Below are 18,686 nucleotides of genomic sequence, written 5' to 3'. Positions count from 1 at the left end.
AAACTTTAGTCATAATGTTGTTAACTAGCATAGATAACACTAAGCATCACTTTGTAATCATATAAAATATACCATTACGATGAAAGATCATAAAAATCATGTTAAGATCTTCCAGTCAAGAAAGTTTTGCCTCTTGTCGACGATAAACATTGCAGTTAAATATTATCCTATTTCGACCAACTACAAACTCCTCTTAAACGACGTGTCGGGTTGAAACGACGAACGATCAACAAAAATTTGAGATAGTTGAAGATATTTAAAGATTAAGTTTCTTGTCGATAAACATTGCAGTTAAACCTAATTCACTCTATAAATATGAGTTGGATCCTAAAGTTTCTTCATTCAGTTATGTCTAACCAATGTAATGAATCAAACTCAAGCACCTATTAATAAGTCCATTGGTTCCTCTGTGAATGTAAGTCGAAATTATAAGAAATTTTTTGATTGAATCACGTTAAATTATCGTACTGACTATTTCAATGTAACTCTTCAATTATCACACTATCGCGGATTTAGCACGTGTGTGGAATAAGAAATAAGACTCCAAAGCTTTCTATCAATCTTGGGAATTTCCCTTAAATCTTAATATAATACTTTAGGATCCTCAATTAACTTGTATAAATTTCATCTATTTACCAAGATTTGAGGCTGTCTTCAGCCAAAAAGAAAAAAAAAACTGTCTATGGAAATTATGCACAAAGATTATAATAGGTGCATATGAAAATTTAGGTCCTTTTTTTTATGAAAGTGAAAATTTAGGTACTTGAGAAATGATGGGTTCCTATTTTGTTTGTTTTGGAGTTTGGACTAATCTATAGTTAGAGAAGAATTAGAAAATGGGGTGGGCTAAAATTTCCAGACTCTTAAAATCAACAGGCAACCCCTGACTGTTTTTGTAAACATTATACTTGGGAAGACCAACAAATCTTCAATAAAAAACTTAAAAATCACACAAACTTATGAAGTAAGCCAACTGTATAGTCTCATTATCTCTGGATTAGAATGTGACACGACCATTTTCTTACAAAATTTGGAAAAGAAGAGGATTTAAATATTGGTGATGTCATTGCAGGAAACTAAAAAACAGATTTCTAAAAATTTCCTCTTTTTTAAAGCTATTTTCATAAAATTTAATAATATATTTTAGGGTTAATTCCATTTTAGCCCCCGATTTGTGACCAACTGGCCGTTTTGGCCCCTAATTGTGTCCGGCAGTTCGTTTTGCCCAAAAATTCTTAAATGGCCCCAAATTTTTTCAACCTCCCAATTCTACCCCCATGGCATTTCTGTAATTATTTTTTTTTTCTTTTTCTTTGTCCACCTCATCTAACAATTGACACATCACTCTGTCCACCTCACCCTTCTTCTCCGGCGAAAGGTTGCCGGCCGGAATAAAAAATTCCGGCCGGCCACCTTTACCAATTTTTTTTTTCATTTCTCTCTCTTCTTCTTTCTTTACCTCTCTCTCTCTCCGCCCCTTCGCCGGAGTTATAGAGAGAGAGAGAGAGGGGTTAGAAAGAGAGAGAGGTAAAGAAAGAAGAAGAGAGAAAGAAGAAGAAGAGAGAGAAAGAATGAGATGAAGAAGAGAGAGAAAGAAGGAGATGAAGAAGAGAGAGAAATGAAAAAAAAAAAATATTTTGGTAAAGGTGGCCGGCCGGAATTTTTTATTCCGGCCGGCAACCTTTCGCCGGAGAAGAAGGGTGAGGTGGACAGAGTGATGTGTCAATTGTTAGATGAGGTGGACAAAGAAAAAGAAAAAAAATAATTACAGAAATGCCATGGGGGTAGAATTGGGAGGTTGAAAAAATTTGGGGCCATTTAGGAATTTTTTGGGGCCAAAACGAACTGCCGGACACAATTAGGGGCCAAAACGGCCAGTTGGTCACAAATCGGGGGCTAAAACGGAATTAACCCTATATTTTAAGGTCGGGTGTAAAATGTTAAAGAATAACAATATAATGTTGTAGTCGACACTTGGTTGTCCAAGTGGTTGTATTTGTTGACATAAATTCCAAAACTCTAGAGGTTTCCAGGTTCGATTCCTAGAGGAGGTGGAACCATAGTTTATTGAACTTTGGTTATGGCTTAGGGTTATTAAAGGTATAAACAATATAGTTAGATGGGCTTTAGTCCGTTTATTTGGTTGGGCTTTAAGCCAATAGTTTAGTTGGACTTTAGGTCCGTTTGTTTCAATATTTAATTCGGCAGTTACCGTGTTAATTTATCACATTTTTTATGTATCAAATGCCATTGTAATGACTTTCTTAATCACTTTCTAAAAGAGAAACACTATAATGTTGTTGATGAGTTCGCTAGAACTCATTTATTTATCATCAATGTACATTCGTTAGTCTTTAATTTTGATGAAACTAATGAATTTAATTAGTTTTTCAGGAATAACACAAAAATGTCAAGAAGCCAATAGAAATGGGAAGTTGATGTATACTTTGGTACCAAAGATAATCCGTTCGATGCAACTAAAGTTAGTTTTGAGGTTGTTGTGCAGCAAAGACTTTTGATGGGGGGTGTTCTGCAGGAGTGATCATTTTGCATGGACTTAAATGGAGAAGTTCCACATTAAGATGCTGTTATTTAATTTGGCAATTCATAGTGGCAATTCAAAGAGGGACCCGCCACTTTAAACGAACTACTAAGTTTGAATTAGAAGGGGGTATTTGGTGGTTTAGATAATGGGCCCCACGAGATCTTCTCATTCTTATCAAAATGAGTTGATAAACTCAAAGCTGGGTATTAATAGACATCCGATTTTCTCAGGAGATGTGGACTTACTCAAATTCAAACTCATCATGTTAAACTTAGGTTTGAGAAGATAGGGAGATTTTGCTTCTTCTATGGGATCTCTTGAAGATCAAAGTATTGAAGTTGTGGAAAACAAAAATTAAGATCGGGGTGAGACTCAAGCTTCGGGTTGCATGGAGGAAGATGCTGACTTGACAATGGGAGTCAGATCCGGCGGCCAATGGAGGTTCTCCGATCAATCCAGTTTGTGGTGGGGAAACGGTTACAAGCTTTGACCCACTCAAAGTTAGTGGGGAAACGGTTACAAGCTTTGACCCACTCAAAGTTAGTTACTTAACTACATGAACCAATGGAGGAAGTGGTGGAAATGGGTCATGTACTCATGAAAGTGGGGAAACCACTAAAGACACACAGAAACTATTGTCTTCTTCATATGTAGTAGGCATGGGATTATTTTCTTTGTGCTTTGTTTTTCCTTTTAACTTCTTATTGTAATCCATCTTGGCTTTGCCTAATCAATGAAGTTATCAGATTCCAAAAAAAATAGACATCCGATTTCAGGGTTACAAGGGAGACAATTTTGGGCAGTAAACAGGTAGCTATTCGCAAACTTTGGGAGATCTAACAGAGACCAAGATCAGGAGATTTTATGCAAAAGGGAGAAGGAGGTGAAGCATTTTTGGGTGATTCTTCTCTAATCTTTATTCCTTTATCTATTTTGTATTTAATTTCTTCATGGTGATCATTGTAAACATGGGTTTCTAAATCCTCCATCTAGAGAGGATGATGAAACTCATGAGATTTCTTTTGGAGACATGTCGATACAATTAATCAAAGATGCTTTAGTGTTCTTCATGTTAAGATTTACCATTGCTAGTTACTTTTAGATTGATTCTTCATTATTCATGCTTCAAAATTTGATATGTCATGCTTAGATTATAATTCTTTGATGATCTATTCTTATTAGTTGATGAGTAATAGTTGTATAGTTTTAAATATAATATCGATGGTAAATAGATAAATAATTAAGATTGCTTTAACGAAAATATTTTCCGGACTTTAAATAGTTCATATCCTAAAGTCTGAGTGATAAAAAAAAGTGTTTGATTAATTTCTTAGATGTTCTTTTTAAGTATTTCGTGAGTGGATTCAAAATCTCTAGGTTTTTCTCGTATTGATTTTCTTTCAATCATTTATTATTTTACTTTATCAGCAAAAACAAATCTCAAAATTTCTTATTCACTAGTTTAGGATTAAAATATATTTTCGACTTGTCTTCGTGGGATCGACCCGTACTTGCTAGGTCTACACTACATAGACCCGATCACTTGCGGAATTTTATTACAAAATACGAATTTATTTTAGCCTATTATTTAGGTTAGTTTAAATTCGCATCAAGTTTTTGAGTAAACATTTTACAACAAATAAATTGGAGTTTAGTGGTTAACAAGGGCGTCGGTTCCCACCTGGAGATACAGAACTTAAGATAAATTGTGATGCAACGTTTCTTGGTGGAAGGGCGTCCGTAACAGTAGTGTGTCGGAATGCGAAAGGAGAATTCGTTATGGCCTTTGTCAGAAAGTTCTCCCTCTTTACAGCAGTTGAAGATGAAGCTCAAGCAGTTAAGTTAGCCATTGAGATGACAAACAGGATATCGCAGTATGTGTTACAGTTGAAGGAAAGTCACAAACGGTCATAAGTGCTTGTTCGAAGATTTTAGAAGAAATCCCTTGGCGAATTCGAACTGCTATGAAAGAGATACATAAAGGAAAGTGTAAGATTTCTTCAAGCTCTGTTTTTATTTTCAATCAAATGTAATTTTAGTTTACATGATCTATTTATAGAAGAAATAGAGAGAAGAAAGAATTCTGTTATAAAACCAGAATTAGTTACAACTGATTATGATTTTAACAGAATTTAACTAATAACTACCATTTATTATTAACTAATCTAAGTTCATGATTTTCAGATTAGTTTGGGTTTGGGGCCGCCTTTAGACAATATTGACTGGAGCTGGAGCTGGACCTTGACTGGAGCTAGAGTTGGACCTTGGCTGGATTGACTAGAGTCATTTTAGTTTCGTTGACTAGACTGTTGTTGACTAGGGTTATATAAAATGAGTTTAGAAAACCTAAACTCATTTTCCTTATTACAAAACCCTAGACGTCTGCTCTTCCTTGTTCTTCCTTTTCAAACCCTAGAGATCTTGAATATACTACTGTTAACAGAAAGGAAAAGCTTCAGGATATCAAGTTCAACCACTTTGCTAGGAGTGCAAACTCTGTAGTTCACGTATTGACGAAACAATATTTTAATTCTAGTTTAGAATACATTGGAGATCTATGACTCCCGTTCTTATCTTTTAAGCCAGTTGGCGGCAGACGTAGCCAACATTTTTACATTTTTTCTTGCTCAAGTAGCTAATAAATTTAGGCATTGGCCTCGTTTCCTTAAAAAAGAAGAAGTGGTTAACAAGGTTAGTCAGGTGCAATTAAACCTAGGTTTTAATACTCTGTAGTTTTTTTTATTCAAAATGTCATACAAGATCGTTATTTTTTTTTCCAAAAACTTTCTCATTTGCAAAACTCAAATTGAATCTCTTAAGTGATGTGCCGGTAGTAAAATATAGACATTACAAACTATCGAGGTTGATAACTGCAAGCATTTGAGTTGAAGAGGCAGGCACGCATCAGCGCAACAAATCTGCTACAACCATGATGAAAATAAAGATGCTCCTAACTCATATTTAACACCTTAATCTTTACCTATAATTGTTATTAAAAATAATAGTATTCAATGTGAATATAATGACCTTTACAACTCTATAAATATGGATACATAATCAGAGATACAATATGGATTGATTGGACCAAACCATTGATGGTAGGTAAACAATATGCATTCTAGGTTACTTTGAGGTATTTGTACTTTCGGTTCATTGATACCCAGTAAAACTAGGTGAATTCGAATGTGGAAATTAGGTGATTAGCTAGTTTACTCTTTTTTAGTGGACCATGAACATGTACCATTAGGGAATTAGTGAGATGCAAAGAAAGAAAAAGAAAGGGGTCATAAAGAAGAATAATTTGATGATGACCAACTGACATCTTTAAAATTACTATATAGATATCATATCACATTTTGAAAACCCTAGATATAGTTATAACGAGAGAGAATTAGGTACCAGATTGGATTTGGGTTGGCTACTTTTTCTCCAGATTTGTCTATATTTAGATCTTAGCCCACATTTGTATTATTATAGTTTATTGCAATTTGGTTTTACTTTTTAATGTTTAATTAGGGGTTGAGGATTAGGGTTAGTTACTATATACTTACAATTTTTGCCTTTCTCTCTTTTGGTCAATAAGAGAGGAGGAAATGCATCCTATACCTTTTACTTTGTAAGAGGTTGACCAAATTTCTTTTATCATGAAAACAAAATGGTCCTTAATGAAATCCCAAATAAATTCTTTTGTTGGAAAGAATTAAAAGGTAAATTAGCGTTATTTGATCGATTCTTTTTTTAACTTTTGGTGATTAATAGTGATTCTATAAAAACAATAAATGAAAAATTATGTGGATAAACTGTGTCTAGAAAAATCTAGTTGTGTATTTGTTATAATTGAGTTGAATATTTATATAAATGATTCTATTGTTGTTAAAATTATTTTTCGGCTGGTATGATTTGCGGGTCTCAACCATTTTAAAGTAAAAAATTTGGACTTCAAATGAGCAATTTCTTTTTTTTAAATTCCATCCTCCTTAGTTTGTTGAAATGGGAGGAGTTTTGGTGATATAAGAGATATGTATTAAAGAAAAACTAAAAGCGATCTCGTTTTCGAGTTCACTATTAGCTTTCTCCAAAGGACTCCCAAACAATGATCAATACTTGAAACTATTGGCTCATTCTAAGGCTAAATTTGGAATCTTTGTCTAAAAGTGATCAATTACTCGTGTGCACTTTGTGTGTAAATAACAAATTTCCTTCTGATTGAAGTGGTAAGAGGTTTAGTCTTCTACCGTCTTATGAGTTTGAAGTATTCTGACAATACAAAAAAATTCCCTCTTATAATGAGGAAGAAAAAGATGGGGAATGATTGACTAAAGTGGTCAAAGGAGAAGGTGATATGGACATGCATTATGTGAAGAAGAGGACCTTGGTCCGGAAGTGGCAAGTTTGGGGAACATATTCTCATGGTCTTGTTAATCTCTTTAAACCATTAACATTTGACTCAGTACAAAAACAAATTAATTGATTTTTTTCACTCTAAAAGATCAAGTATAGACCATTTAATTAGTAATTACTACGTAGGAAACACTTAGACGTAGATATATAAACTTAGGAACAACCTAACAAAAATATCACCACCTTTTTATCAAGACGAAAACATTTTAAAGAAACAGTTAATTTGTAAGTTACAGAAAATCGACAAATTGTTATATTCTGCTGCTACTTAATAATGAGTTCCAGTTCGTTTTTAAGAAGGAATTTCAACTAATTACAAAATTGGTACAAAAGAAAACCGAAAGGTGACCTAAAATAATTGGAGGGGAACCACATTTCGACAAAAAGGAAGGGGAATTAAATTAAGATGTTGTTTTCGTATTTACTCTATTAATTCTTGTGATGTAATGGCATGATGGATTTTAGGGAGGTGAGCTCTGTCTGTGTGAGTGTCTCAAACCTCAGTGACAATGAAGAAATAGATTGATCTTAATCGTTCATCATGTATAAATGTTGGAGTAGTGAGTCAAGATGATCAAATAAAAAAATGGAGAGTGGACCCACTTGTTGTTTACTTAGTTTTCAGTGAAACAAACATAATAAGGGAGTAGCCCATATCCTGAAAATCAAAACACATAAAAGAAAACCATGTGATTGAGTGAGGAATCTATTTATGGACCATTTATTGAATAGAAGGTGAAACCTTCATTGCTTGTTCATTTTTTTTTTGTTGAAAGACTTTCATTGCTTGATGTTAATTCTTCTTATATATGTGACGGTCCTTGTAGACGTGGGAGGAAAGCTCGAGAGCCCGATACATGCTCCATACATCCAAATTCATAAAGAAAAAAAAAATCATAAGTTCATTTGCATTTTCTGCTCGGTTCAACTTGCCTAAGAGAGATGTATGTAGCTCGGCGTGCAGTTGTTAACCCTAGAGTTGTTAACTTCGGTTGTCGTTAATAAATTGTTAAAGATAGATTCAAACAAGTGCATAAATTATTTATGGGCACTTGGGGGAAGTCGCCCCTAACTAGGAGATTTCTCACATTTTATAAATGGGGGATACTAAAGGCGCCTCAATAAGTGTTAAGAAGCCTCCGGCAAGACAAATTAGGGAGAGCTTGTGCAAAAGAGGCGCTTTTAGACACTTTTTGGGGGCACTTTCAAATGGAAAATTGGATGGAGATGGACAAACTTGGCACTACTCCTCCCCCTTTCATTCCTAAAGTAGGCCAGAATAGGAGCCCATTAGAAGCACCCAGTACAAGGCCCAGTAGGAGGCCCAGTACAAAGAACACTCTTTCAGTAGTTAAGAAGGGGGTTGAGTTGCTAACTAAAGATTACTATAGCTAGTAGCATTTGAATATCGTGCAAGTAATTGTATTTCCCATAATTAACAATTTCATAAAAACATTACTCAATTTAACAATTTTTTTAGGTTGGGGAAGGTTTAACTAATTAACAATTACACTTAACCATCTAAATTAAATGACACCCTCTTACTTCAATCTTTGTTTCTGCCTATAAAAATACCCATTACTATTTCATTCCATCTCACAACTCAAGAATTCATTCTCACTCTTTGATTATATTTTTATACAATATTAATCGAAATGGCTTCCTACAAGTATTGGTTTTTCTTCATTTTGTTTGTGGTTTTGTCGTCCTCGACTACTAATCCTGTAAGTGTTGAAGCTCGCCGTCTTTTGCAGACGACAGTGGTGATGCCGCCTAATCTAGTTCCGCAATTGTTGGGAAGCTTGCCTTCTCTGCCTAAAGTCACAATTCCATCCAACTTCACAATCCCAAGTCTTCCTACTATCCCAACTATTCCCACTATTCCTACTATCCCTTCAATTCCCACAATCAATTCAACTACTATTACTATTACCACCCCATGAAATCTATCTTGTTACTAACATATAGAACTACATATAAATCATGGATTTCCATATACTATATAACTATATATATGGGTATTTCATACACCATATCGAACGTAGTACTTGAGCTAGTACATTATTAGCTCAATTCTCTCTTTATATAGCTTTTTATGATGATAATATTGTATGAACTATGAAGGGTGAAATCTCATGTATTTATGGAATAATTGATATACGTTAAGGTTGTTTAAGTTAATATGTATATTGTATCTGTGGTGTGCTTTAAATAAATGTTGGCTTCCATTTCTTTTTGGTAGTTACTATTTTTGAGTAATCCTTGGGACAAAATATGAATCATATGACTTTATCGGGTTACGAGAGGAGATTCAAAATGTATTTTAGCAACGAGATAACTGTATACGTTAAAATTTAGGAGTTACGGCAAATACGAAAAGACTATTAAGGAAATTGGCCAAAACTCTCCACTTCATTTCTTCTGTCAACAAAAATACATCAATTTTGTAGGCTAAAACAATATTAACATGTCTTCTCGCTATATAAAGAGAGAAAGTGGAGAACTAGTTTGGCTAACCCAAAAACTTTTATTTTTATAAATTGGATATCTGATCAATACTCTCGTCCCCGAAACACCTCCACCACCACCACCTGACAACACCGTACCACCACTACCACAACTATACAGACTCTTATAATAGGCCTATATGTTTTCTCTCCCACTTCTGTGTTTCAGCGCCTGTCATCGGTAGAGAAAGTGGTGCTCCATAACAGACGTTGGACCAAGGTCAAACTAGACGGGATTAGCCTTTGAACTTTCAGTAGTGCTTATAAATTTTCTGAGGTATAAGTGCCTATAAATTTTCTAAAGGCATAAGTGCCTACTAGTTTGTATTCCTTATCCATGAGTATCAATTTCAAACAACTGCTCTACTTATGCGTCAAGTAAAAAATTCTATTTGACTTATGCGTCAAGTCCCAGTTGAGATTCTCTCTTACGTGGTTTAATTGAGTTTTGCATTGGAGTCGTTCTAAGAGTTAGACCATGTATACCTTTCAATCCTGTGGATCGGGCCTATCAAAGTATTACATGCATAAGGTCCCAACAATTACTATGTGTTATTGGTGACCCAAATTTATTTGGATTAAATTACGGACAATGTTATGTATTATGATAGAAATTGGTACCAATAAAAATATAAAGAAGAGGGAGGGAGGGCCTGCGTACTGTCGATTTCACCTATACATATTTATTATGGTTTTTACTGATGATGAGTCTTCTTCTTCTTACTACTTCCTAACTATTTAATAAATGCAGGCAACTGCTTGAGTTCAGTGATACAGTTGCCTTTCCACATCAAAGGCAGATAGCCACATACCAAACTGAACTCTTTAATTAGTATGATTCTTCTTCCAAATTGTTATTCCCATTCAACATTTCCAACTCATCTCTCTCTCTCTCTCTCTCTCTTGATTGATGACTTTCCTTTTGGCAAGTGGTTGGTTGTTTCTCCTGTCAGGGTTGTGATTCGAGCTCTCTCTCTTTTGTCATTACTAAACAAAATTTCGATTTTTCTCTGTTTTAATTACAGAGAGATAAAAAGTAAGTGAAGACAGACTTATCACTAATCCTTTTTCGGTTCAACCGAGTTAGACTAACAAAGAAAAGAAATCGGAGAATAAGAAGAAGAATATTGTATTCGAGACGAGAATAAATTCTCATTCCTTAAGAAATTTTACACTCCTTTAACAGTACCACCAGTTAGGGTGAATGTCTTTGTTATACAACGACTATCCTTTCAGAGTCACGATGGTACTTCACAGTTCTGAAAGTGGGCGAGCCTTCAGAAGTAATACGAGCTCCTTGACTGATGCGACTTGATCTTTTAGACACTTGAATGTTTATGAATTTATTCGGATGTTTCTTTCGTCGAATTCTAGACACACTAGGATTTATCTGAAATCAGAATTATTATTTGAGATACAGTTGAAATACTCAATTTAGAAGAGGAAACACGAAAAGAATGAATGGAATAATAAACAAGAACATGTGCATTTTGGGTTCTGGGGACACACATCCCTTAAAAAAGGATGGGTTAACTTGAAATTTCGTACAAAATAGAGTCGACTGCAATTTGAACCATTAGATGTAGCTTATAAACGTGGAGTGAACACCCGCCATTAGATCAGGACCGACATGTGCTCAACAGATGAGAGTTTCAGACGTTAGATTAAGATTCAGGCAAATCCCACTACATGCGCGATGCGAGTGGGAAGTGGGTCGTTGGATTCTTGTCGATCCAACTATTTTGGTCGCATCCAACCAAGATCCCGAAGGATCAAAGGAGCGACCGCCCGATTTTCCTTTATTCCGGGGATTCGCCCAAATGGTCCCCGAATGGATTTGTCCTTTTTGTTGTTTAGCCCCAAGCTTAACCAAACTTCAAACTTGAATTTCTCATTCATCCAGAATCGGATTCGATTTATTCTTCGCTTTAAATTAAAGAGTTCGATGAGACGAACACAATGGCACTCTGTTTATTAGTTTAATGAGTCGAATCGAGCTAAAATTGACTCTGATTCCAACATTTTTTACACTTTCCCTAAGTAACAATTTATTATTCGATGATCAACTTACCGATCAGAAAAGAAAAATATGTGGGGACCAAAATAAAAAAATTGGAGGCAAGAAATAACCTAGGAATCCTAAAATTTCCGCACATCGTAAAAAAACAAACCTTGGTAGTTAGCATTAGAATTTGGGTCCCTTGGTTCTCTGGGAGCTCTCTTTTCCTCCCCCTTTCTTTCTCTCCCTCACTTTGTCTCTCATCTATTCCTCTCTTCAGCCTAAGATTTACATCTCAGAATAGGGGGAGCTTCTTCTTCTCCAATTTGAGACTCGGGATGGGGTGGGTGGAAGAGGGTTGCGGCTTCATCTAGGATCTCAGACGAAGGGGAGTCCCTCCATTTAGGATCCCCGACGAGTGTGAATGGGCTACGGGAAGAGTGGGAGAGAATAGAACTATTTCTAAATAAGGTCGCCAAAGAAGATCACACAAGAAGACGACCCAAAGAAATGGCTTCCGAGATAGCCTTGAGGGTTACAATTAGGGCAATGAGTGTCAAATTGTATTCTTAAGTTTTTATCTCCTCTATTGTAACTTTATATTCCCTTCCGTAAACTTATGAAATATAAATAATACGATGTTTCCAGTTACTTAAGAAAAAACACAATTAGCCAAGTCAAAATTGATTTTATTATTAAAGTACTAAAGTGAGGTCTTGGCCTCTTCCATTGTAATCAATAAATAGGTCTGGACTTATTTTGAAATAACTTCTATAAACACCAAAAACCTATCTCTCTAAATAAAGAGCTCTGTAAGTACCACCACCATGCTCTGTAAATACCAGGGTCCCTGTTGTTTTTTGTTGTAATCAAATTTAATTTACAACTACTTTCTTCTCTCTCTATATCTACCAATAGAAGTCCCAATACAAACTTTTCTTGTTTTCCCATTAATGAACACCAATAATTCTGATTTCTTTTTCTGTACATCCATTAATGAACATAAAAAATCCATGAAAATCATCAAAGAACTTACAGATATTAAACAAACAAAAAGTAAAAGATAGATCCATATATTGTTCATATTTGGAGATAAATAATAAAACATGATAATTAACTAATTAAATTTAATAAACACAAACTAGTTAATTTTGAGAAGAAGATCCATCCATCCATGCTTCCACCAATATTAATTAACCAGCTTCTGCTGCTAAATGCATGATAATTAAAGCTTGACAACTTCAGGTATATCAACTGGATACCTATGAATACAATCAAACCATGGACTATCACTTGGTGTAGTTTTCATGGTTCTATTGCATTTCCAAACTGCACTATTACATTTAAACCCACTTCCAAATGCAATTTGCCAAACCCTATCACCTTTCTTCATCCTTCCTTTAGCTTCAATATAATTTAGTTCATACCATAAAGACGAAGACGAAGTATTACCGAATCGATGAAGAGTCATTCTAGAAGCTTCTACATGTTCAGCTGATAACTGAAGATTCTTTTGTAATTCATCTATCACAGCTCTTCCACCTGCATGAATACAAAAATGCTCGAACGCTTGTTTAAAATCAGGTATATAGGGTTTCCATTTAGGGTTAAACACTTTCCGACCAATAAGAGTGAATAAGAATAGAAGTTGTTCAGATGCTGGCAAAACAAGAGGTCCTATTGTTGTTATATTTGATTTTAGAGCTTCACCGGCTATCGCCATCAAATCTTTAGAAAGTGAAACTCCCCTTATTCCTTTAGAATCTTCTTCTTCATAAACACATTTATAAGCTTTATCATCGGATCCTTTGTGGGTTCGAACGACATGAACTAAATTGTATTTAGAACGCGATTTTTCTCTTCTTCGGTTGGATAAAAGAATAGCAGCACCACCCATTCTAAATAAACAATTAGGTAAAAGCATAGATCTTTCATTTCCAGCATAATAACTAGGAGTTATAACTTCTAAACTTATAACTAGGGCATATGAATTTGGATGAACTTGTAACAAGTCTCGAGCTAAATCGATCGAAATCAAACCAGCACTACAACCCATACCAGATAAATTGAAACTCTTAATATTACTTCTCATTTTGTACTTGTTTACTATCATGGCAGTCATGGATGGAGTTGGTGAAAACATACTACAATTAAGGACTAAAATATCGATATCTTTCGGTTTAATCCCTGTCTTTTTCATTAACGAATCGATAGCGGAAAAGATAACAAGTTCAGCTTCACTTCTTGAATCTAACATAGTTGAAGTAGGTGGGATATAATGATTAGCAGGTGGTAAACAAGTTTCTTCACCAAGACCTGATCTTTCAAGAATTCTCATTTGAAATTTAACACTTTTAGGATCATCTAGGTTATTAAGTCTTGAGTGTTCCATGAAAGTTGAGAAAGGAACTCTACAAGTAACAGGTGGTTTATAAAGAGCATAATCAACAAGATAGATTGTTCTTGGTTTGATAATGAAATAAACAGTTGATATAAAAATGATAAGAAATGAACAACAAAGAATTTGAACAGCACCTAACTCTAATGAGTTCCAAAGGTTTAGTAATTCATTAGGGCCTAAACGAATTACTTGTAATAAAGCAGTAGCCATAATGGGTATGAGTAAAAGAGTGAGAAAATTGTTGACAAGGTATTGATAACCTAGTTTGACATATTTGAGTTTCACAGAACTTGAATAATCAGCAGGCATTTTTATGTTCTTGGTGTTTTTGGTTGATCTAGGGTTATGGGTTTTTGTTTTTATAGAAACTAGTAGAGAGAAACAGGAGAAATGGGATTGTTAAAAAGGGGTGATTGTGTGAATGGAAATGGGAAATGTGGGTCTTTTTAATTAGTGAGGAGAGGAAGTTGGGGATTTAAAGGCTTGAACCAAATTGTAAAGGGCAGATGGGGGTGGATTTAATAACACCCTTTGACGTGGCCAACGCTATTGTTAGCTGGAGGGGGGTTCCCCTTTAATTCATAGCCACACCCTATTCAATTTATGATTCCTACTGATTATTAGTATTTCTGTTTTTTTCTAACTACACAAACTAGCAATCAATGGAGGGAGATGGAAAAATCAATTACACTACTTTTTCTAATTGTACCACATAGTTTTGGGTGAACATATGTCCTCTAAAATATGTTTTCCAAATGAGATCGTGGAGTTTTTGCCATAAACAAAAATTTTGTCCCAATTGAGTTTTTTTTTTTTTTGTTGAAAGGTCCCAATTGAGTTTGGGTGAGTGTGTGAAAAATATGAAAATATCAATAGTTATTAGAGCTTTGCAAGGATTGACCTTGAGATCTCGTGGGCAAGCGAGCTATATGAATGTGACACACATATATTTTAGAAGGAAAAATATTACTCTGTATGAAGCCATTTACATTTTCTTTTACATGTAACGTGGAGTTTAAACATGAAATTGTGTTCTGGGTCAGCCATGCCAAAACCCTAAGAGTTGCATTCCTCGAGTAAAAACATATTGAGAATATGGATCGTGTGTATTGACCACTATTATTCTCACAATACTTTTTTTCGTTGCAATCACATTACTTAATGGATCTCCAATTAAAAGTTGACCTCCATGTCGTGACCAACTGCAAAATTAGACGAAGAGAGTTCGAGATCTAGTTTTCCGGCCCTTTTTCGTTTTTTTTCCTTCTTTCTCTCTTTAATCTTTGATTAGATCTGACTGTGTCGGTGGATTGAGCGGGGATATTGGGTTTCAGATCTGGTGGTGTTTTAGTGGCAGTGATGATGGGATTTGGATATGGTGATGGAGTGTTCTGCTTTGATGACATGATCTGGTTGTTGGGTGTGATTAGAGGTGGTGTTGGTGTCTGGATCTGATAGTGTTCAGTGGCGGTTTTTGTTTGTCGGTGGTGGTGGTGGTGGTGTGGAGAAGTGAAGAAAACAGATGTGTTTTAATGGTGATGGCGGTGGAGTTGTAGTTCAGTGATGGTGTAGTGGTTGTAGTGTGGGAAATTGGAAACAAGAGGGTTTTAATGGTGGTGGTGGCGGGTTCTGTTGTCTTTGTGTGTGTGGTGGTGTTTTAGCGATGGCGGTTTGTTCTAGTGGAGGGTTCAGTGGTAGCGGTGGAGGGTTCAGTGGTGGTGGTGTTTAGTGATGGTGTTGGATGTTGGTGTTTAGCGATGGAGTTGGGTGTTGGTGTTTAGTGATGGTGGTGGTGTCGTGATGGAGAAGAGGTTGAGGGTTACGGTGGTGATGGTGGGTTATGTGGTGTGTTTTAAGTGGTGTGTTACATGGCGGTGGTGGTGCTGCGGAGCATGGGAGAAGAGAGAGAGTTATTAGTTTTCTATATACTTAGTATAATAAATTGGCGGTTCTTCAGTGTCGACGGCGACTTTCCTGGTCATGGCGGCGGTGGCTCAATCGGCTGGAGTAGTTTAGTCTTAGTTTTTTTTGGTGATCTTTAGGGTCTTTTATCTTTGATCTTTAGGATCTTTTCATTTTTCATCTTTCTTCTTTTCGTCAGTGTCTAGTCAATTTCTCTCACTTCATGAAGTACTTTACATTCAGATTTCTGTGAATTTACTTATGTAATTCTCATGTTGCTGACCGAGAGGAATAATCAATTATATCCATGTAAATCAGTGATTGTATCGCTTATGAATGAAATATGATTTCGCGTGGTTTCTAAAAAAAATGGATATCCAATTAAGTATTGTTAATGGTCAACTATAGAGTAATATTAAAAGAAAGAAAAGAATAGTATACTTAGCTTTGAATCGGACTTGGGTTGTATGGCCTTTCTACCATGTATTTTACCGACTTAGAGCATCTCCAATGGGACACTCAATCTCTAACACTTAGAGTGCCACATAGATTTTTTGGAGTTTTTGTTAAAAAATCATCTCCAATGGAACACTTCATTAGACACTCTAATATGAGGTGGACACATTTATTATAGAGTGTGTAGAGAGAGAAACTCTATAATGAGAGTGTCTACTTGAGACACTCTAAGTGTACTTTTAAATTTCAACCAATAGAAAATCTTGCTTTTCAACTACTTATTATCTATTGAATTGAAGAAGGACATGTGTATTAAATATAGACACTTTAGAGATCTCCATTGGAGACCAACAAAAATTAGAGTGTCTCTATATTGACATTTAGGAAAGAGAATCTCTATTGGCCCTTGACAACTAGGACTTTTAGAGTGTTTGGTAGAGTGTCACATTGGAGATGCTCTTAGCTAAAGTAACTCTCAACAAAAAAAAAAACTTAGCTAAAGTAAGGTACTATTTAGTAATTGTAGTTTCTCCCTAAAAAAATAGCAAACCCGGACCGTTAGAGTTGTACCGATTCGGTAACTAATTTTTTTGGCTCCATTCACAAACAAATCCGAAAGATTTGGTTGCTGGATAATACAATATGTTTGTGGTATGGTCGGGTTATTTACATGGGAAATGATAGAGTGACTTAGAAATTGGTACTTAGAGGGTGACATATTTCCTCATTTAGAAACAAAAGCGGTCCCCACCGTAGTCAAACTTTGAAAAAACCTCGTCTTTTAGTGATTCTACATCAGCTGGGCATTAAAATGCCCAAAAAACTGGGTACTCTAGCATCTCCCTATTTACATAAACAAAATTATTTTCACAATTTTAAGATTTAATAATTTTAATTTTTTCTACATATCAAAATATTTAAACTCTTTTTTTTTTTTTTTTTTTTTTTATAATAAACTCTTTTCTTTTCGTACTAATATTCTTAATAGTGTTAAACACAAATAATGTCTATCTTTGTACAATAGAAAGATGTGGATTCAGTACGTGATGTCGTAATTGTATATTTTGGGAGAAATTTTTTATTCTCGGATTAAAAAGTTTTCAATATTTTTAGTCTAGATATAAATGTGACCAGGCGAGTTAGCATTTTGATTATGATCACTTTTTTTTTTGTTGAAAGATTATGATCACTTACAAACCTTTGATATAAATACAGATTGTCTCTATTTCGATTTTTGGCTCCACTCTTGGTCTGATCAAACTTGGACACTGCCACCTTATTAAGATGAATCATTCCTGAATGTTATCCATTCAAGAAAATGTAAGAATGTGGAAATATGATTATACACATACCAATAAATTTGTCGAGCGTCATGACTAATAAATTGGTGCTTTGAATTTAGGGTTGGGTTAGTATCTTCTTTCCATTTGGGCTAAACAAATAAAGACTATGGTTGAGTACTTGAGACTTCAACACGACAAGCAAACTAGGGTATCCAGCTAGTTTATGATGTGGTATACAATTTTGATTATTTTTTTGAGAATAGACAATATTTAATATTTTTTTAATGTGAGAATAGTCTCACATGAAAGAAGGGTCAACTAGCAACCAAGAATATAATGTATAGGTCATTTCCACTCATTGTCAATTGGTTTTGAGCTGGATGACCACAAACTTAACATGGTATCAGAGCTAGCCCCACACGCGATAGGTTTAAAAGCTACACGTGCTCCACGTCACCTGAAACAAAACAAAAAACACGTGTTAGGCTAACGAAGGGGCGTGTGAGAATAGTCTCACATGAAAGAAGGGTCAACTAGCAACCAAGAATATAATGTATAGGTCCTCTCCACTCATTGTCAATTGGTTTTGAGTTGGACGACCACAAACTTAACATTCAATTTTTTTTTGTTGACATAGTATTTTTCAAATTACACTCCAAAGTATGACTAATTTTCATTTTGGCTTATCAAGTAATAGAGGAATAATTTTTCAACAAAAAAAAAGTAATAGTGGAATACTTTAAAAAAAAAAGTATAAAAGAATATGGAGGTTGTATTCTTTTATTCTTCTTTTTATACCTACGAGCTAAAAAAACATATTTTGTCTTTTTAATGTCGTCTTTTTGTTCTTTTATCATCGATAAATGTTGCTTGACCCGAATCAGTAGACAACCCGGAGCCGAAATCTGATGTGGCCCGTCGACTCGGACCAAAGCACATTTTCTATGGAGAGAAAAAACATAATAGGTTTATTTTACTTTGTGTTCATCCATCCCTTCTTTCTCCCAATTCTTAGACGAGAGAGAAATTTTGGCCAAAATCAGAGAACTCATTGCACTTTAAAATCCATCGTCTTGTTAAAATCATTTTGTTTTTCCGTTTGAATTGCTAGAACAGAAATTGTACTAGAAGATGAAGCAGATCGACTTTTCCCTAAATGTTTACAAACAACTCTTAATCCAGAAGGTTCCAT

At 35.0% G+C, this 18,686-nt stretch overlaps 1 protein-coding gene across 1 annotated transcript; it reads right to left on the bottom strand.

Annotated features, from left to right (window-relative positions):
• Nucleotides 1-12,377: 12,377 nt before the first annotated feature.
• On the bottom strand, nucleotides 12,378-14,395 carry LOC147563433 (3-ketoacyl-CoA synthase 6-like). The gene has a single exon (XM_086637732.1). The coding sequence runs from the start codon at nucleotides 14,160-14,162 to the stop codon at nucleotides 12,678-12,680; it is 1,485 nt and encodes a 494-aa protein (XP_086493858.1). The 5' UTR covers nucleotides 14,163-14,395; the 3' UTR covers nucleotides 12,378-12,677.
• Nucleotides 14,396-18,686: the final 4,291 nt, after the last annotated feature.

The sequence above is a fragment of the Eschscholzia californica genome, unplaced genomic scaffold (genome assembly GCF_041429995.1).
Source record: "Eschscholzia californica isolate CP2 unplaced genomic scaffold, dmEscCali1.0.p SCAF_1, whole genome shotgun sequence".
Lineage (NCBI taxonomy): Eukaryota > Viridiplantae > Streptophyta > Magnoliopsida > Ranunculales > Papaveraceae > Eschscholzia > Eschscholzia californica.
The sequence above is the reverse complement of the archived record's forward strand: the minus strand, read 5'-3'. Positions and strand labels throughout refer to the sequence as shown.

Bases quoted from the DNA above. Each gene is read 5' to 3' on its own strand.
- LOC147563433 (XM_086637732.1), bottom strand. From the start codon at position 14,162: ATGCCTGCTGATTATTCAAGTTCTGTGAAACTCAAATATGTCAAACTA.